The 19,819-nt window shown below is 48.6% G+C and overlaps 7 protein-coding genes across 7 annotated transcripts; 3 read left to right on the plus strand and 4 right to left on the minus strand.

Moving 5' to 3' along the window:
• The first annotated feature begins 44 nt into the window (after positions 1-44).
• EV420DRAFT_1507179 (S-adenosyl-L-methionine-dependent methyltransferase) lies at positions 45-1,786 on the plus strand. Its single transcript, XM_060471357.1, has 5 exons — positions 45-743; positions 800-933; positions 994-1,049; positions 1,109-1,230; positions 1,291-1,786. Exons 1-5 carry the CDS (start codon positions 330-332, stop codon positions 1,780-1,782), a joined length of 1,218 nt encoding a protein of 405 aa, XP_060337689.1. The 5' UTR covers positions 45-329; the 3' UTR covers positions 1,783-1,786.
• EV420DRAFT_665276 (Alpha/Beta hydrolase protein) lies at positions 1,666-4,913 on the minus strand. The gene is made up of 18 exons (XM_060482987.1): positions 4,650-4,913; positions 4,365-4,597; positions 4,223-4,317; positions 4,129-4,166; positions 3,945-4,069; positions 3,779-3,892; positions 3,660-3,730; positions 3,347-3,611; positions 3,234-3,294; positions 3,164-3,183; positions 3,048-3,111; positions 2,912-2,992; positions 2,845-2,859; positions 2,782-2,788; positions 2,619-2,728; positions 2,554-2,564; positions 2,344-2,505; positions 1,666-2,286 (listed from the first exon to the last, which is right to left on the minus strand). The coding sequence occupies exons 1-18, from the start codon at positions 4,789-4,791 to the stop codon at positions 1,954-1,956; spliced, it is 1,947 nt and encodes a 648-aa protein (XP_060337690.1). The 5' UTR covers positions 4,792-4,913; the 3' UTR covers positions 1,666-1,953.
• An 874-nt stretch (positions 4,914-5,787) lies between these two features.
• Positions 5,788-7,031, plus strand: EV420DRAFT_1474488 (uncharacterized protein; the record flags this gene model as incomplete). Its single annotated transcript, XM_060469210.1, has 6 exons — positions 5,788-5,884; positions 5,932-6,080; positions 6,239-6,274; positions 6,329-6,382; positions 6,473-6,667; positions 6,723-7,031. The coding sequence occupies 6 exons, from the start codon at positions 5,788-5,790 to the stop codon at positions 7,029-7,031; spliced, it is 840 nt and encodes a 279-aa protein (XP_060337691.1).
• A 160-nt stretch (positions 7,032-7,191) lies between these two features.
• On the minus strand, positions 7,192-10,852 carry EV420DRAFT_665510 (GC-rich sequence DNA-binding factor-like protein-domain-containing protein). The gene is made up of 6 exons (XM_060482988.1): positions 9,396-10,852; positions 9,116-9,341; positions 8,879-9,069; positions 8,658-8,824; positions 8,223-8,604; positions 7,192-8,168 (listed from the first exon to the last, which is right to left on the minus strand). Exons 1-6 carry the CDS (start codon positions 10,578-10,580, stop codon positions 7,434-7,436), a joined length of 2,886 nt encoding a protein of 961 aa, XP_060337692.1. The 5' UTR covers positions 10,581-10,852; the 3' UTR covers positions 7,192-7,433.
• On the minus strand, positions 10,604-15,215 carry EV420DRAFT_1626464 (uncharacterized protein). The gene is made up of 8 exons (XM_060476010.1): positions 14,575-15,215; positions 13,807-14,460; positions 13,682-13,755; positions 13,212-13,630; positions 13,048-13,161; positions 12,911-12,994; positions 11,489-12,859; positions 10,604-11,433 (listed from the first exon to the last, which is right to left on the minus strand). The coding sequence occupies exons 1-8, from the start codon at positions 15,126-15,128 to the stop codon at positions 10,786-10,788; spliced, it is 3,918 nt and encodes a 1,305-aa protein (XP_060337693.1). The 5' UTR covers positions 15,129-15,215; the 3' UTR covers positions 10,604-10,785.
• A 52-nt stretch (positions 15,216-15,267) lies between these two features.
• EV420DRAFT_665557 (MFS monosaccharide transporter) lies at positions 15,268-17,641 on the minus strand. Its single transcript, XM_060482989.1, has 9 exons — positions 17,390-17,641; positions 17,102-17,339; positions 16,957-17,051; positions 16,627-16,890; positions 16,316-16,562; positions 16,168-16,264; positions 15,935-16,109; positions 15,634-15,885; positions 15,268-15,578 (listed from the first exon to the last, which is right to left on the minus strand). The coding sequence occupies exons 1-9, from the start codon at positions 17,441-17,443 to the stop codon at positions 15,420-15,422; spliced, it is 1,581 nt and encodes a 526-aa protein (XP_060337694.1). The 5' UTR covers positions 17,444-17,641; the 3' UTR covers positions 15,268-15,419.
• Positions 17,642-18,805: 1,164 nt separating this feature from the next.
• On the plus strand, positions 18,806-19,818 carry EV420DRAFT_1758967 (cytochrome c/c1 heme-lyase). Its single transcript, XM_060480576.1, has 3 exons — positions 18,806-19,261; positions 19,309-19,413; positions 19,470-19,818. Exons 1-3 carry the CDS (start codon positions 18,822-18,824, stop codon positions 19,702-19,704), a joined length of 780 nt encoding a protein of 259 aa, XP_060337695.1. The 5' UTR covers positions 18,806-18,821; the 3' UTR covers positions 19,705-19,818.
• Position 19,819: the final 1 nt, after the last annotated feature.

The following is a 19,819-nucleotide window of genomic DNA, read 5'->3' on the forward strand; positions in this document are numbered from 1 at the left end:
TCGGGAGGATTCGGCCTAAGATGCGACCCTTGTCACCCCTTGCACTGACCGGTTCGGCTTCGATATCGATAATCATTTGCAGCAAAAAGTAGCCCTCTTCCCATGTCCAGCCGGCGGCCATGCGGCAATGTCTCTATTGAGATTCTGGATCGTTCCAAATCAAGGTCGTACAGGTCGCACACCGGCACCTTCACGCGTGCCGCCTCTTTGACAATAATTTCCGCCGTACAATGCTCACCTGAAGTCTTCTTTTTCGAGGAATGTTCCGGTAGAGAGCTTACACGCCTAACCTATGTCATCAATATTTCTGGTCCCTGATCAGAAGAAGAATGTTGATGTGTTCTATCGTTTCTGACTTGAGATGTACTTGTACTTGCCAGAATAGTAGTTTCTGGCTTTATACCGTAGCGACGGCATTCCCTGAGCTTCGCACTCACCCTGTCACTGTCAATAATTGTACACAAAACAAGCAGGGACCTACATGCGCTCCGCAGAACTTTCCGACATATAACTACCTGTCTGTGGCTCTGTCTCTTTCTCTAGTACCCCTCGGAATGCCAGGACACACCCAGAACGTCTCCTCCTACTCCGCTGAAGACAATTCCTTCGGCTCGGATGACTCTGACCTCGTGGAATTACGTTCGGACGAGTTCATCAATTATTTTGTTGAAAGCAATGGTCGTCTCTTCCATTCTTCGGCCACATCCCCGTATCCTTTACCAGTCGATACCCCGGAACAACAGGTAATATCACCAAGCAATTCAGTCCGCGTGCCCTGACCTGTCGGTGCCTATCTCAGAGGCTTAATGTCCTGCACAACGTTTTGTTCTGTATGATAGGCGCACACTATGTGGGTCCAGTCCCTGAAATCCTAATGTGGGAACCCGGGCGCCATAAAATCGTTGTTGATATGTGTACCGGGACCGGAAAATGGTAAATCCTTTCTTTGCAGCAACATTCTTTTACATCTGATAAAGGGACATCGATCCTTAGGGTTATGGAAATGGCAGAGCAATATCCTCACGTTCGCTTTTATGGCTTTGATATTGGTACTGTATTCTCGCAAGGTATCTCCATATTTACTCCCTGACTTAGCAATTTTTTCTAGTTCCAATCGCCACCCGGTATCCACTCCCCAACGTCAACTTCGAGATTCATGACGTCGGCGAACGTACCAGATACCCAGACCGTAGTATTGATTTCGTACACGCACGATCTGTCTCCATGACGGTCAGTCCTACTCAATATTCGCACCATCACGGGGCCGATGCTGATCCATAAATTTTCCAGATTCGCGACTACCGCAGAATCATTCGAGAAGTAAGTCGCATTCTCCGTCCGGGAGGGATCTTCGTGTCGGGAGAATGGGGTCAGCATCCAACCATCCACCCCAGTTACAACCTCGATCCCGCATCACAGACGCCCTCTTTTTGCCACTTTTTCCAACTTCTTCGCGATGCGCTGGCTCGCCGCGGGATCCCCCAGAATGTGCCGGGAACTGTACATAGTCTGCTTCAAAGCAGTGGGGGATTCTTTGAGGTTACACCTCAAACTCACTACTTTCCTGTTGGGCCCTGGAGCTCAGATCATGCTATACAAAGAATAGGGAGAGCATTTCGCGCAGTCCTATCCAGGTACATGGACTCTGTGCGACCGGTCATTCTAGAACTCGGAGTGAATGCAAGTGACCTTGATGACCTTTACGCCGGCGCTAGAGCTGAAATAGGTAGAGCGCAAGGCCTTGTTGCCGTCTACTATTCTGTGCACGCTCGTCGAATATAAATATTCTAGTTGATTAGATTTCCGGATCATTGTCTGCACCGCACCTGTATGGATATTCTATAGTAGTTACATTGTTCTCATACGATCAGCATGATAACACTATAAAATAAGAAAATAAAGTACGGCCAGCGATAAAAGTATACACGAACTCGTCAACTCATCAAAGATCGTTTAAAGCATCCAACATAAGATAGTAATAATAGACACCGCCCACCCGAACCTGCTAGTGCTCTCAAGTTGATACAGACCTTGACCACCATTCTGACTCTCCAACGTTACGCCAGCAGCGGCGGTGGCCGTTTGGATGAACGCCTCCCAGGCCGATCGTGTTGCCGAAGGGAATATGTACGTTGATTGAGTAGTCCCGGCGCCGTAATAGATTTCATCTCCGCCAGGCAAGACGTCGACAGCCAACGCCGAATCTTCCCCTCCGACCACACGGTCGCCGTCCACCAAGCCAGTCTCGTTATTGCCGAGAATGAAGTCTCGAGCAAGAAGGAAAGCCTACATTGAATTCATTAGTGTCGTGGCTTCCATCAGAGCCCCGTGAAAAAGACCCACGGCCTCAGGCGCATCTGTCGTGACGAGATGTCCAGCTCCGTTGACCAAGACGTACTTCCAGCCTCTCTCTTGATGCACGATACCAGCAAAAGCGCCTGACTCGTCGTACCAAGGTGTCGATGGTTTCTTTGTAAATCCTTGGATCCCTCCGAATGTGGTATTCTGCATAAAACCGTCAACTTACATTCTGATGAAGGTCAGGAGACTTACCTGGATGGCAACTATCCAGTTGGGCATAAGTCCGTTAGATCAGTGAAATATACATTGTGACATACTTTCTGTCCCACGGTGCGCAATGAGAGAATCATCATTGCCTGAGTACAGGACGATGGTGATATTCTGTGCAGTGGCATTGGTTGCGAGCTCCGTCAAGAATACCATTGGTCTAATAATAATTTCTCAGCCTCATTCCCGACTTTACTAAGGGAAATGCCGTACTCGGGACCTGAGAAGAACACACGAGATAAGTTCCATACGCCTCAATTATAGGTGAACGCTTACTTGGGTCAGCAGATCCTGAAAAGGCAACTTAGCCAAGTCGTAGCAATGTTAATCGATGATCGCGCACCATTTTGGCCGAATGTGTAGTCAATACTGAGGGCCCAGTCCTTGCTTGTGGGTGCATGGAGTGCAGCCCTGGTCTGATTATCTAGAACATCACAATTTAGTTCGTATAAATAATTTTCGAGGCTAGACTAACTGACCATTCAAGAATACAGTTCCATCTGTAGTCACTTCAGGATTGAGCGCATCCGGTATGTCATACACCTATAGACACCAAGTCAGATCATGCAACAGAGATAACGTTGGCCTCAATCACATTGAAGCCCTGAGTAATATCTAAAAAGAAGTTGTAAGGAGTATCAAAAGGCTTCTTAATCTCGGCTTACTCCAAGGGTACGTGAAGTTGAGGGCATAGTCAATGAATTCATCCAGAAGCAGACAACCATACTATCAAGTTGATCAAGCACCTTCTCATTCGACGAGAAAAGTAGATACGCACCCACGAATCAATTGTTCCATTGGCTCGTCCGGTAAGGTCCCTTTTCCATTCCTCACCTCGAGCTGCCTGATCTCGTCTGGTGAGTGTATTCACCTCATCAGCTCTGCCCGACAACTTGGAAAACAGCTGAGATTTAAATGATCGCATCCTCATCTCCGAAAGGAGAAAAATGACATCACGATCCGTAGGCAGGATCAAGGGAACACTTGGAATGATGCCCCCTTGAGGGTACGTGAGATTGACGTCGTATCCACACAAATTACTCCTGTTGAACATTCAATCCCTGGATACGATGCGATGGAGCGGTACCCACTGTTCTTCAAAGTATTCATACACCTCAGGGTCGTAACCGATCAACTGAGGGTATGTTTGTATCGTATCAAGCTGAGAAACGATGTTTCAGAGGTGTTCCTGCCACAATAATATACTTACAGCAGGCAATAGCTCAAACACTTGCCCAGAAGTGATCGCACCGTTCCCGATTCCTATTCCGGCAAGATTGACGGGCGGTTTTGACATAGAAAAGTACGTTTTCATGATATAGGGCTGTAGAGAGGAATTATCAGAAAGCTGGCACGAAATTTAATGAGAAGCATACTATGTAAGTACCCGCATAGCTTTCCCCTGTAATATAGAGGGGTCTTGTGGCAAGGCTCGGAAAGACTTTAACAAAGTTCTCCAGGAATCCCATGAAGTCCTCTCCCACTTGGTTTTCGTCGGCGACTGAACAATTGTGTGTCAATCAATGATGTATTAAGGGACATCCTATACTCGGAACGCACCATATCCGTCGGCGTCTGCAGTTGCAAATCCGACGCCTCTGCAACGTGTGAATTTTACAAATAAATTTGGGGATGAAGATCTGTGAGAACTTACACCGGCTGGTCGATCCACACGTAGTCCGCAACGTTTGCCCACGTATAATTGTTGCGCGAAGCACTGTAATCACCGCCAATATTTATAGGACCGTTCTAAGACTGAGTGAGCGCGAAGCACGGCTGAAAGATGGAATACTCACACCGAAGAGAAGGCCGTACATACTCGATGACCCCGGTCCTCCGTTGAGCCATATGCCCCACGGTTCCGTGCTGGTGCCGTTAGTGTCCGCGGTAAGGGAGCCTTCCTCTTTTTCGAATGCCCAGAAGAACAGTGTATTATTTGGATGTCCTTCGCGTTGAACGGCGATGTTTCCGGCAAAACTACGCGACACATCGAATGTAACGTTGGGTAATGACTCGGTTACCTCAAAGTCTGACGAGAAATTAGTAGGAAGTTGGCAAGAAAAGGAAGGCGAAATGCTTACAGCTCTGCCAATCAGGACCAAGGTCAGTGGACGGTTGGTTGGAATAAACATGAGGGTATGAGCTTGGAAGGGTATCTGCCAAGACCTTTGCGAAGAGACCCGCGAGTGCCAGGACGATGACGACGCGTCGAATCATGGACATGAAGGCGAACAGAACCTGAACTAACGGCAGTCGCCTTTATGAGGGAGAATACAATAAAAAATCGCACGCTGGTACTGTACAATTGGTGGCGGCTACTTATAAGTCCCGAGCGCCCTGGACCGGTGATAGCTGCGTAGTTAAGTAGAAAAGGGAATCAACGAAAAGAAGTTGATTGGACGGAAGCAAATGACCGCAGTGGTGGACAGCTATTGTTTGTCATTTCGTATGACGTGAGCATTATGGCACGATAAGATACGGATCACCTTGCCTTATTGTTTTTCTTTGCTATGGAATCCAGCGAGGCCATATGAAAGCGCCTACTCATGACTGGCAACTGCTGGTCTCGGACCTACAGATGCAACGGTGCTTTTGTAGCTGGCAAGGAAAACAAAAGAAATCATTGATGGCAAGGAGGAACCGAAGCTGGAAGAATCCTGGAATATCTCCAGGAGAATCAGAGATGATGGTGGTCAAGTCAGAAGAAACGATGGAGGGTATTGTACGCTGACTGCTGAAGCCCGGGTTAGAAGGACCTAAATTAGAATAGCAATTGTCACAAAATTATCGCTCGGCTCAAACCGAGAAATGTCCATATCGAGGTGGGAAAGGCGCAACAGGAGCTCGGCCCGCTGGACTACATCGCCTCGAATTCCCACGAAGTATGTTCATCCGATCGCTGCCTTCTCAGTCTCCAAGAGGAGTGGCCATTCTCGTTTATCTGAACTAGATCTTCCCGACCAGCAGACTCTCTCAAATAATCCGGGACTGTTGTTTCCTACTTTGAGCCTCAATACACTAACTTGTAGCAAGAATCTCATCTCGTAGGACTCGGACATGAACCCTCACTCAACAAGCCACACATAGACAATAATGCGGTGCTGAACTAGCGGAAGGCGTCTTATCTAAATGAGACCATCTGAAGGCCATGCGGGGAGTCTAAGATTCTTGGCAGCATTCAAAAACAGGAGTCGCGCCTTTCCTGTTTCGCGTGCCACCATGACATACTCGCGTCCTCACTGGGGCTGGTTTCTATGTTTTTTCGTCCTTTCTCTCCCCCTCTTTTTTGGTTTGTTCTTTGGACTGAACTACAAAGGTTTGTAGGATAAGTTTACACTGACTGGAATGCTCAACATGTCGCAGAAATAATACGGAACGGTTGGCCCCTGACGACTTGTACCGTCAATAACGCCACGCTTTCTACGCGATATTGTTGCTACTCAGACTGTTCACCCAATTGTTTCACGAGCGCACCAAATGGCGCAAGCACCTGTGGCGACCTCATCAATCAAGTAAATGGTGGTTACAATCCGGCAGCCTGTGCGGCGAACAACACTGTGTCCGGAGGCCATCGGAACTATCTGTGACAGAGGGTAAATTCGCTGCTTTTTATTTCGCGTTATACGCATTGATTATCTGCCCCACCTAATCAAAGCTACCACTGCTGTAGTCAATGTTGCAGCACATGTCAGACATGCACAACGAGGTAGGCTTGCACTCAAGCCCATATCTTATTCTGAACGCCGCGGCCACTATGTAGTTGCTCCGATCCAACGTTGGCATCATCTTGCAGTCAATCATGCACATCGACGTCGTATGTCAATCCTATTTTGTTATTAACGTCCTCATTGTAGAGCATTTCAGATGTAATTGTTATTGCTGCAGCTCTACCAATCATCGCCAGTGCACCCTGCGCTGCCCTACTTGCTATTCCGTCACGCTCATCATGTCCTATTCACCGTACAACGGCTATACCCAATCAAACGTTCCTTACACGCAAGATTTTTCACTAGATTCCAGCAAAGCCGAAACGTTTTTGGGGGATCACGCAGTCAACTCCACGACTAAATGTTTTTACAATCCCAAAAGTTTGACAGAGGTGCGTCAACAATCCAGCGAAGATGTCACAGCACTGGCTAATTGCACACTGACAGCTGTCTTTGGATGTTTCATTCACAGCCTGGAAATGGGCAATAACAGCACTCTTCGGAATGATCCCGATCCTCTTCGCCTTGGGATTCACTGTTTTCCATTTCTGTTGCCATCCATTATATGCAATAGGTCGGCGGCTTCAGCACGGACGTCGACGCGATTCCGGGAAACGGCGCGCACAAAACGTCACGGAGGATGCGGAATCTCGACCAGCGGAAACAGTGAATGATTCAAATGTGGAGAAAGACCAAGATGAGGCACCGCCACCTTATGAGAAGGAACGATGGTATTTCCGTTGTAAATGCCAGTGATCCCTGTATTTCCTTACCCTAGCTGTTTCTTGTGATTTCCGGTTACCTTGGAATCTCTATCAAACAGGCCGCCTAGCCTAGCCAACATCGCTCTAGGTTGATGGCCTTTGCTGTTGAGCAATAGATGGCAGGTTGACGGCGTCTGAATTCAATCTTCATGACGGTCTGAAACGCATTGCATGGCTCTAGAATTATCTTCCACGTTCTGGCCTTCAAAGTCCGCTACGCTCACATTTCGCGGGTAACCATGCACCATCCGTACGTCTCGGACGGAAAAAAACACCGTCACTCTAAGCCTCTTTATATCCATGACTTCGGCTAAGGTTCGTTTTGATACCATCCTCTGCTCAGCCATCCATTTCGAAAAAAAATCAGTCGAGGCTCGGCTCCACTTGTACAGTCTCAAGTGCTAGCACGTAAAACCATAGAATCCAAAGAGATAGCCACGTAATCCTCTACAGCACTCCCAACACCTTCCGCTGCCGCCCACACAGCGTCATCCAAAATGTAAACCAAAAGACCGCCCTTCCCGTCAACCGATGGACTGACGCGAAACAGTGGCATCCTCGACTTCTCGTGTGCACGACCTGTAGGTAAGAATAAGAGGTTATGAGACGCAGCGAACTCCTCCACAATAGAGCGGAACGTGATTTCTTGTGTCCTAGCCGATGGTCTTGGTTGTACTTTCGACGTCCCATTACGTGAAGGAGTGCCCGACGCAACTTCTGCACGGAAATCGGGTTTAGGGAGGCGCGTGGGCGCGTCAGGTCCTAGTTCAATCGCCTTGTTCATCAACTGCAGTCCACGCGTGAACCCGCGTGAAACTCCCGGCATGCTTTGAACACTCTCGGGGAATGTGCCTTTCCAAAACGAATACCACTGAGCCACCTCCTCGAAACTGACGTTCGGCTGTATGAGCCAGATGTGCAGAACATCCAGCCACTTTGGAAAGAATTCTGTCTCAACTAGTTGTGAGAAGATGTTTGGGCGGATGAATTCTGCCCACTGAAGGACGTGTTGCAATGGTTCCATTCGTTGATTTCGTGGGTAGACACGGAAGTCATTTCTCAGCGTCGAACCCAACTTGGGGACGACATATTTCAACAGGATGCTATCCCAGTCGCTCGAATCGAACACCTGTAGTATTTCAAGATCAGTAAAGGCAGAGTTACCGAAGAGATTGCGACGTACGTCTTTCCAAGCAATGAGATCCTTCGGAATGTTGTCGCCCGCCGTCCAGCTACGGAGTAGGTTCCTTACTTTCCGTCTGGCATCACCAATGACTTCCTCTAAACGGAGGCCTACATGAGGAAGCCAAGGGAATACAATGGTCTGAAGAGTCACTGTATCTTGCTTGGGGTTCCAAGTCGCTACAGCTTTCTGAACTTTTGGTAAGATCAACTGATCAAGAAAATTGTCAGAGATGAATGCCGGTAAGAAAGAGGACCACGCCTCGTAAAGTTTGACAGCGGAAGTAGGGCTATGTGCAGACCATTCGTTGTTGATGGATGTACGGACCCGTGGCAGCCATACAGTCCATAGTAAACTTTCGAAGGGAGTCATAGGTTTTTCACTGCATTGGGTCAATTGATGAGGTACTCAATCTGATAATAACATGCAACTCACGCTTCTACCACAGGTGCCCGAGTCACTTGCGTTCCATAAACGTCTACCTGGGTTTGGGGTTTCTCAGGGGGTGAGTTGACACGGAGAGCACGCCGCCAGCTCCGGAAAGTGGAAATGAGGAAAGCGGGGTCTTGTAAGGGATCCCATTGTGACACCATTCGTCGCACCTAGAAAACGGTTTAATAATGTGCTCCACAAACTCCACGAAAAACAATACTCACTGAAGGCGCTATGGCCGCGACAACAATTTCATCGAGTCGATATTTGTCAAACTCATTCGAATACTCGCTCAAAAGCCGGTAAACCAAGGGAGAGAATGGGTCAAGCGATACTTCATAAGCAGCGGCGAGCTCTTTGGATTTGGCATCGAATTCGTTAGCTACAAGCTGCACTTGCTGCAAACGGGCAATGACTGCTTCTGTTAGACTCTGACGGGATATAAATGATAAGGCACTCACGTTCAGCCTCTTCTTCGACCCTCTTCCGTAGCCGTACATCCTCTTTAACAACCCATTTTTTCTTTTCATCCAAAGATTTGGCCTCCCTTGCTAGGCCATCAAGGTCACTCTTACATGCATCAGCTATCAGTCTGATGTTATGGCGGACTTCAGGTATTCGCGTAGGATCGTTTGACGGAGACCAGGTATTCAGAGATATATCAGCTAGGGAGCTAACTTCTCGGGGCTGCAAAAATACAGAGTGAGACCTCAAATAAGAAGCATGAATAATGTCACGTACGACCGCGCCTGTAGCATCGATAATTTGGCCAACACCGGACACTGACGACACGTTTTCTCCGGTATCTGCAAGGATTTCTTCGTATGTCTTGTGTTCTATCTTGGTCTTGATCTTTTTGGGGTTCTTCCAAACGGCAGACCTTTTCTCCTTGGCTTCCTTTTCCTTCCTTCTGGCTCTCTTCACCTTCACATCCTCTTCATCGTCGCTAACGACTTCTCCTCGCCTTCTTGCTTCCATTTTGGATTGCTCCGTCCTCTCCTTGAAACCGCGGAAAGCAATACCCGCTCTGCCAGGCCGCATCTTGGTCTCTACGGGCGTGACAATGCCTTCTCCCGTCGTTCCGAGACCCGTGCCTGCCTGCCATCCCATCTTTGCTAGCATTCGTGCACCAAAAGAGCTTGATATGTTTTGGAAGTGCGCTTGCTCTGCATGACTAAGAACGGGGGGCTCTGGAGTAAGGCCAGAGTTGCGCAAAAAAGACGACGAGCGATTGCCACCAAAGGCTGATGGTAGATCTTTGGAAGGGGGTGTGTATGCAGGAGTCGATGTGCTAGCTTGAGAAGTTGTGAAAGACGCCTCGATAGATGTGGATTTTGCGGAACCGATACTGCCTTTGGCGAAAGGGGAGGAAGCAGCGCCAATACCACCTTTGGCAAAGGCGGATTCAATGGTCGTCGATTTTCCGGCACCAATGCCACCCTTTGACAACGGTGAAGAAGTCGAACCAATACCTGCCTTGGAAAAGGCCGAATAGTTGGATCCTAGGCCACCAAGCGCTGGCGTGAACGACGAGTCATCCTCATCCTCATCCCGAACTCGGGGTGAGGGTAGCCTGGAAGGTCCAGACTCGTCAGAAACGTCCCGAGCATCCTCACCTTCCTCACCCTCGGATCCAGCAGTGTCGGTGTCTTCCTCCAGCTCGTCTTCTTCGTCGACATTCATAGGCAAATTCTCTGGCTCTTTCTGTGAGACAAATGTAGGTTGCTTCTTCTTCATTGGCCGTCGTTGGTAAGGTTCTTCGTCGCTATCATCTCCAAATACACCGTATATAGCGTCCTCCTTGCCATCCTTTCGCCTTCGTTTCCGGCGATACGGGTCATCTTCTATTCCCTCTCCGCCTGATTCTGATCCCACAGAGGAGTCTGAGTCATCGCCGTCCTCAAGGACACGCTTCCTGCGGGCCATGACAAGGAATAGATGTTTGTGGTAGGAAGAGTGGTTAGTCAATTGCCAAATTTGGAATTTGGTCGGATTACATTACTATCTGTTATTACAGATTATTGGATTTTTGTGCAGCTATGTAAAGTATGGGTGTAGCAAATAAGTATCGGAAAGCAATGTAGCGAATACGTGATTACGACGATAGATTACACGGAAGTCTATGGTCATATTACGAAGCTGAAGCTAAAGGAAGCTCATCGTCTGGTCGACGTGCATGAACGTCAGCAAACGAATTCAAGTCATAACTTGAAAGACTTGAGTCAGAAGGAGAGGCTATCCTGTCGACGCCTATTTCTGACCAAGTGGGTGACGCCCGTCCACGAAAAGATGATGAACCCTGCCAATCCTCATCCTCCAGGTCTGGATCAGTGTCAAGGTCTGCTTCGGCCTCCACGGACGAAGTTGGGGATGTGCTGCTAGAGGGATCAGGAAAGTTGTAGTCGAGTCGTGAGCGCGTGAGGGCATGACTGTCATAATTGCCGAGTAAGTCATTAGAGTCGAGGGATTCGTCAAAACCTGGCGGGTCATCAGCTGCAGGAGAGGGTAAAGAGCATGGGGCAGACGAGATTGGACGCCAATGATTGGTTGATAATGTGAAATCGTCTGATGACGAAGGCGTTTTCGGATACACAGTACCAGAGTAGCTATCTTCTTCATTGGGAGGTGTCGGCAACTGCGTATCCACTGTAGTGTTCGCCTCAAGGCTCTCATCTTCTATAGTGAGACTTAAACGAGCGGCTTCCACCTTCGCGTGGGTTTGCCCACCCAACGGAGAAGATGTTCGACGTCGATAGAAAAGTAGATAGGCGTTGGCATTCTAGAAACAAAGTCATCAATAGATCGACCAAAGATACAGAAATCGTGTTGCTCACCACAGCATCCGTTGCACGCGCCAACGTTACATACGAATCATCAAAATGATGCCATTGATCAGTGAGATGGTTCATCGCATAGGCACGGTAGTGACCTCCTCCAAGCCCACCCATATGCTCGTCGACTCCGAAAAGATCATATACCAAAGGCTCGTCCAGGTTGCCGAATTCTAGAGTGTCTGTTGCAATACCACTATCTTCAAGCCTCTTAGCCACAGTCCGTTCCCCAGCCATCGCTGTCAAATCCAAACCCTCCACGGGGAAGTCCACGAATGAATCGATCTTATCACGAAGGGTCCGGCTGTTGCTGAAGCGCTTGAGGTGGACGACAAGCACATCCGGTACCTTCCAGAGATCAAACTTCTTCGAGGCCTGCTGGTGTTTCTTGCACTTGGGACAATACCACAGGTCATCTTCGCCAAGACGCTCCTCCTTGGTAAACTCATCGAGACAGTCTTGCAATGAAATGTCCTTCGGCTTTTTCCCAGCTGACGCCTCTTGCGCTTCCCGGTACTCGGGATGAACGCACATCCCCCAAGTATCCCATCGGGCATGTTCAAACTGCCTCCGCTCTTCACCAAAATAATATGCCTTCAGGTTTTCGTCAAACTCGCAAAACAGAGCATCATTCTCGCGGAGCAGAACGGGTTCATTGTCAATGTCCTCCTCCCTCTTGTCCCAGGATTCATAGGTCTTCGTCTGATAGTAGCCAACCTGAGGAGACACGTAATCCTTGAAGTCGGATTTCAAGCGCAACGTGAAGATACCCTTCTTAGGACCGACTTTTATAGGTTCCATGTCGGATTTGGATTGCAAGCCATTATCGCTCATCGAGTCGTCGTCTTCCCCAATGTTCACGCTCTTGGCGTCAACTATATCGCCCTCTTCAACAACGATGTCCTGGACGGTAACGACATCACCACCTTCGCGAATTTCGGTAAGCGAATCGGTCACTCGGACGCCACTAATCTGGATAGGATCAGTGTCGGAGCCTTTGGAATTTTCGCCCTGCCAATCATACAGATCCCGGGTATTCGTAGTCCATCGCTGTAACCGTTCGATTGCCGCGTTATACATGAGATCAACGCTTTTAGCTTCCTCTCTTTTGAGGACCATGATCGAAGGGTGCCCGAAATATCCATCTCCGCGACTGTAGCTGGGCTTGAAAGACGTAGATATGACATGAGCGTCCGCGAGGAACATGGGAACAATGATGGGGTCATCCGGCTGCTTTTTGTACGTTCGGCTTTGTTGAGCATGACAAGGTAGTTCATAGCAAACGACCACATCGTTGTCCTGTACTTCGCCGCAGAGCACTGAATCATTGAGGTTTTTGTAGAATTTGTGCTGGAATGTTTCGAGAGTAAGAAGCTGAAGATAGTCGTATTAGCAACGCAAAGAAAAAAATGATGTAGCACGTACGTAATCAGGGTTCACACCCATCCATCTACCGAGCAGAGCTCGTAAGTCCTTTAATGACGCGTCTGGTCCTAACTCTACAGGTATCTAACACGGTCCCGTGAAATGGTGGAACACGAAAACGATGTGAACACGCTTACCTTTACGTGAGGCTTCTGGACATCCCAGGGGATATATAAGATTGTGTGTCTCCACTTCTTCTTCACGGGAAGCGGTAGTGTCAAGTACATGAAAGGATCGAATGTAATGGAAACCTGACGAGAACGTTGACCATCTGAGAAGTTCATAAAATAATGCAACTTACCTTCTTGCATTCTGGACAAACGAGCGTGCTTTGGTATTGACCTTGAAACAAATCGACGATGACGCTGTCGTTCCGCCTCTTATAACCCTCCCAGGATTTTTTGGCTAGCTGAACCAGCTCAAGATCACCTCCGCCTTCCCAATCAGGGTTTTCGACGTATGGTTTTTTTAAGACCCGATTCAGGTCTTCGTGCAGGCCGTCGAGGAGGAATGCAACCAGCTCTTGAGAATCATGCTGTTGGTAGCCACTGAACTGAGACGCGAAACGCTGGAGCTGGGATTTGAATTCGCGAGGGGAATAAGATGATGCTATGCCGTTCTCATCCCAGATGCGTTCTAAAAGAGCACCGAAAGCTTCAGCGATGGCCCCATGCATACCAAGGGGGTTATCAGGGTTAAGTTCGTCTCTGAAAACGCCGGCTTTCGGTGGCAAGTCAGTTTTTGAAACTTGTAAACAGGGGATTGACATACTTAAGAAGTATTCTGCAAGTTCTTTAGTATGTGCCAGACATTGTAATGCAGAGTTCATGAAGCAAGTATTTCCCCTGAGCATGCGGTGAGTCTCGTAAGTCCTTAGAGAAGAGAGGAAAGCTTACATATTACCCAACCCTAACGTACCCGGCTCTACCGTTCTATGGATCCTGCCGTTTGGTTTCGATGGCGAGGAGGATACATAATAATCATCTACCGTAGCCCGCGTCTTCGTTGTCGTCACTGTCATGTTGTAGTTATTGCCCATTCGATTGAAAAAACTATCGCTCGAGTTGAAAAGGGGCTTTGGATCTGGCTCAAAAGCTACTGCTGCAGTATTGGGTGTCAGCGGTGTATCTGAGAGCCACCCATTATCTCGCTTGAACTCCACTACAAACGCATCGTCCGTATCAATAAGCCCGTCTGCCAAGGTATCGTCCGTGGGCTTTACTCGTGTGCCGCGGTTGATGTTGAATTCGGATAATGGATATTCTGGATGATTAAAGTCATCACCAGATGGCTCAACTTTCCACACACGATACTCGGGTAGCGGGTCAGGAGACTCAGGAGCAACGACGCTGGCCAAACTCTCGCAGAGTGTTTTCATCGTGTCTTGGGTGGAGAGCGTGACGTATGGATGGGAAGGGGCATCGAGGTCGGGAAGGACTTCACTCTGTGCGAGACGAAGTACTCTGAGGCGAGGCGGCTGAAGTTCCAATGAGACTTCATTAGAGCGTGTAATGGCTTTTCGAGGCAATACACATTGCGGTTCACCATACCTGTAGAATGAGAGGTGAGAAACAAAAACCAGAGCGATATACAGCATTGAATAACCGAGCTTCGCCGCTGCAAGGCATACAACCAGCGAACGCGCCATATAAAAACCTACTCACCAAGCAACAAAATGATTCCATGCTTCCTGCGGGATAAATTCTGCATCGTAGGTCTCAACAATTGGAGACTTGAGGTTACCGAATTCATCAATAAGAGAAGAATTATCCACTGCGCCAAGATCCTCCTCTTGGAGAGGTCCTTCTTTGTCTACAATCCCTAAACAGGCCTTGCGCCATTTCTCCCACCACCCCTTGCTGACGAGGTACCAAGTCTCCCCTTCCTGCATCTTTCTGAGACGAATCTTGTTAATGGTCAGGACTTTTTCCGGAGGTGGCGTCACAGCAAATGCAGGGGTATTTTCTGTTATGGGTTCTTCCATGTCGGTGTCGATGTCGTGATTTGGGTCAGAAAGAGATAGGGTAGACATTTGGTCAGCGCGAGGACTGCGACCTGAACTTTCTTGGGTGGCAGGATCTGATAGAGTGCGTTTCTGGGATGATGATGAGGTATCGGACTCCATGGATTGCGACCGCTGTCGTTTGCGGCTCTCTAAAGGTCGAAGGGAAGGCGAAGGAGAGTCTGCTGGTGAAGGAAGCGACTGGGAAGGGTTCATAACAAAAAGGGCAATGTAGGAAAAAAGAAAGAATTTGGTTTTTTGTTTTTATGGTCGTCAAAGAGTTGCGCTGAACGCGTACTATGCTCAAGCTGTTGCCAAACAAGCCGTAATACAATTTACTTCCGTATACAGCAGTGTTAGGTAATGCAATTGCAATTTGAATTATTTCTCATTAATCGTAGGTCACGTTACAAGGTATGTTTTTACAGGTTCATGAGCGTCACAAAACCCTTTCAGAGTACAGAATCATCCAAAGCAAAAGAGAAAAAAAGCGTGTCCTTCCATGCATTAAACCCGTGGTTTCTCCTCCGAAGCGTCCTCCCTGTGGTCGATATCATGTTTGAGATCTTGACCTTCCGCAATGAGTCTCGCCCGGTATCTCAGTGAGTTCACGGGCATCGTGTGCTGATACATCAGATCAATCTGTTCGAGCGACAGTCCCTTGGTCTTAAAAACAACCCGTCAGCACCATGTGGACGGTGGCAGAAGAGGGTGATAATACCTCAGGGATAAAGAAGTACGTGAAGATAACGCAGCATGCACAGGTGCTTCCCCAGATGAAGAAAACCTTTGACCCCAAGTTTGCATTTCCGGCGCCGGAGTTGACAAGGTAGGGTGTGGCGTAACCGATAGCAAAATTCCACAGCCAGTTGCTTGCCACGGAGAGCGACATCGCCTTGGCACGAACTTCCAGAGGGAAGATCTCTCCGGTAATGACCCAGGCAATAGGACCCCATGTCGATGCGAAGAAGGCCTATGGCACCGTCAGTGAATACAAAAGGAAATACACGACCGTCACTCACGATGTAGATGCAGACAAAGGCAATAAGACATCTCTGACCAGTAATATTGTCCGTGGAGATGGTAACGCCGACGATTGCGACAATGAATTCGCAGATGCACATGCCGGCAGCCCCGTAAAGTAGAAGGGTACGACGGCCCACTCTCTCTACGCCGTAGAGAGCGGGAATGGTCATACTGTTGAAGTTGTCGTTCAAAAAATAAACCAAAAAAGGACGAACTGAGGTGCACGTACAAGACGTTAACAATGGCAATAGCGATACTAATCAAAAACGCAGACTGTACTCCCGAGTTTTTGAAGAATGTCGTGCCGTAATAGAAAATGAAGTTAACTGTAAGGTGGTGTCAACAAGAATAGGAAACATCATCGAGGATATACATACTTCCAGTCAATTGTTGCCATGCCTGAATTGAGATACCTGTCCAGGTTCGCAGGGCCATCTTATTTTTGGTGTTGCGGAAACAGTCAAGATAAGACTTCTCGCCCATAGCCTGTTCTTCTTCGAGGTTAGCACGAATCTCGATGAGATCGGCCTCAAGGTCAGGGTGGTCGGCGGGGAGGCCAGTAAGACGGCTGAGCGAGACAGCCGCCTGATCATCCCTGCCTTTCTTGATCAACCACCGCGGGGACTAAACGAAAACGATCAAGGTTGAATATAAATATCTAAACCGGATGCAATGTTAACGAACGTACTTCGGGGAGGAAAACCATTCCAGAAGCAAGAACAAACGCCCATATGAATTGGACTGCGGTCGGGATACGATAGGAGGCGTGACTCGTATAGTTATGTGTGGCGTTATTGATGACGTTAGCGAGGAGGAGGCCAACGGTGATTGAAAATTGATACAAGGATACGACAGCACCACGAATCCATTTTGGCGCGGTCTCAGACTGGTACATTGGCGCCAAGCAAGAAACGAGACCGACTCCGAGACCAGCGAATACTCGACCAACAACCTTTACGAGGATGACGGAAAACAGTCAAATTTCTGATGATCTTACACATGGATCTGGTAAACTTACGAATAGAGGGATGGCAGTAGACGCTGTCTGCATGGCCACACCGACAGAGAACACGAGGCACGCAAAAACGATACCCCATTTCCTTCCGATATAGTCTACCGCACATCAATCAGTCCCGTAAGGTAAATGAAAGAAGCCGGCATACCAGCGACTGGGGCACCAGCGAGGGCACCAAAGAAGGTTCCAGCAGACAGGATTGAAACGACGAGGGACTCAGTAGAAGAAGAGATGGCGTAGGAACCATCAGCATCGCCTGTCGGGTGCCCGAAAGTGTGAAGCCAGTCATTCATCCCTATGACCCCGCTGATTACACCAGTGTCATAACCGAAGAGGATACCGCCAAAGGCAGAAAAGCAGACCATGACGATGCCTGCGAGCTTGTTCTACACGCAAGAGGTCAGCAATGAGGGACCAGAGGGAAGGGTAGAGATACCTTTGGTGCGTTGGCCCCAATACCGGGGCCGCTAGCTACTGGACCTCCAGCCATGAGTGGTTAGACAATAATTCAAGACGCAGTGATGAAGGTACGATTGAGGTGTCGGGGCCTAAGACCAACGAGAATAACTCCGGTTTATATACCAAAAAAAAAATCAAGGGCTGGGATCCGAAAAAGGTACATGTCGAGACAGTCTAGTAGCTGGATCGAGATAGATGGAAACAGCATGAACGTACATAGAACCAGCGAGTAATTTTGATCAACCCCCGGATCATGACTTGCTTCTGCGAAACCCCTGCGGGGAAGAGTCTTCCTGTGCTTCTATTTACCCCACATTGTTCACCGGGTAGTCAAGACGCCACATTGGTCAGTTTAGTGGCCGAAATATTCGTATTCCTGCGCTGAACGAGTCCAAGACTGAGCATTACTGGCTGAAACGCACTCCCGATGTCCACGCGGTGGTCAGTCTGGTCTAAGATCATGTCGGGGGTCGTCCTAAAGGGTTTCCCCGAAATGAGTTCGTTACGCATGTCTTTTCCAGACCGGCATGGAGAACGCAAAATCCGTCTGTATCATATCAAATCCATCAGGGACGGGCGAAACTCCACATGGTCGAAATCGCGCCAGTTGAGCAAAAAATAAATTATATTCCGCCGGATCTTGGCCAACCACTTTCATTCTTGACTTTACGATGGCTGCATTTTGCGTGGGGGTTAGAGCTGGCAAAAATTACTGGTATATGTACTCATATATCTCGCCTTGGTTGAATGCTGGGTGATGGCGGTCAAGTACCATATGCATTCAAGCGCCAGAGAACCAGTCGTCTGATTGATGGGTACATGTGCCTTGATACACGGACATAGAAACGCAGAATGCTGGTCTATTTCAAGACCACAGATAATTGAGTGTCGTACGTCGTGAACGTCGTGAGAAAACGTCTGTAGAACGTGACCAAGTCCAGGCGGTTGTGAAATGACCGAAACGACAAAGTTCCATGTTTCACGGTGACGAACGCTCCTCACCCACGCCGACGAAGACGTACTCAGACAATGATCGAGGGGTTCGGTGGATCAACGAGTGAAATTTCTCGGAGACATGGGCGGGCAATGATTCGCCGTATGCCGTACTGTGGCTGGGTACGTAGAATGTTCAGAGCACTGTAACAGAGCAGGCCGCCGAAACGGGCAAAAGACTAGATCCGGACACATTTCGCTTGAAAGTAACGCCCTCGAGAGCATGTAAATTTTGCCGCCAGCCGACTCGGAGGGGACGACAGATCGTGGGGAACTTCAGAGAGGGGATGTGGGGGATCGCACAAGGAATGGTAACCGGCATCCGGACCGAGAATCGGACAAATGCGGTTAAAAATCACGTGCTCATCGTGACGCGACCGAAGCCTACCGAGTCCATTTACCAATCGACTACGACCATGGGCCAGGCGACATCAGTGCCAGCAATGACGACAACGACGGCGCCTCCGTCTGGATGTCCAATGCACCAGGATTCGAAACCAACTCAGTGCCCTGTCGACCATGCAAAGCCGGCCCAATGCCCTGTGGATCACTCCAAACCCACCCAATGCCCTGTTGACTCGCAAGCTCTCAATTCGCTGAACCAAATGCCAAATCTCTCCCAGTCACCTGCACCAAATCAGACCATGCACCTGCCATTAGATCGCACCGAGTCTTCCATTCCCCGTGATCAATCTGCCAAATGGGAGTACCCTTCACCTCAGCAATTCTACAACGCGCTGGTTAGGAAGGGATGGGAAACGCCAGAAGAACACGTTGAGGTGATGGTAGAGATCCACAATTTCTTAAACGAGCAGGCGTGGCAGGAGGTGTTGAAATGGGAAAGGAGGGCCTACGAGTACGTCAACTTGTCTTCTATCCGACTTGTTACTAATTTTGCCTCAGTTCAGATGACATACAGCTAGCTCGCTTCAAAGGACGGCCTGGGGAATTGTCACCCAAGGCACGGTTTTGGATGTTTGCTGGCTGGCTATTGCCTTCTCGATTCAAGTACGTTCTATATTTCATTGTTGTCTGGCCCAAGCAAGCTAAACTTTCTCTTGTAGTACCGAACCGCCCTTTGACCGTCACGACTGGGTAGTTCGACGACCAAAAACTGGCGACGAGGTCCGCTATGTAATTGACTACTACTCTGCCCCTCCGGAACCCGACGGTTCGCCAGTTTTCTCTCTTGATGTGCGTCCCGCTTTGGACAGCTTTGGAAGTATAAAGGAGCGCATCGCTGTCGCTACTGAGGATGTCTGGGCAAGCTTCAAGCAGAGTCCTTCGAAACGGACATGACAAAAAAGTATCACCTATATAGACTAGATGTACATTTAAATAATAGGATTTTTCAAGCTCATTTAGCGGAAGGATGCGGAAACAGGCGGAAACTTAAATAAATTTATCTGCGGCA

Source organism: Desarmillaria tabescens, assembly GCF_030435595.1.
Source record: "Desarmillaria tabescens strain CCBAS 213 chromosome Unknown EV420scaffold_3, whole genome shotgun sequence".
In the NCBI taxonomy this organism is placed as follows: domain Eukaryota; kingdom Fungi; phylum Basidiomycota; class Agaricomycetes; order Agaricales; family Physalacriaceae; genus Desarmillaria; species Desarmillaria tabescens.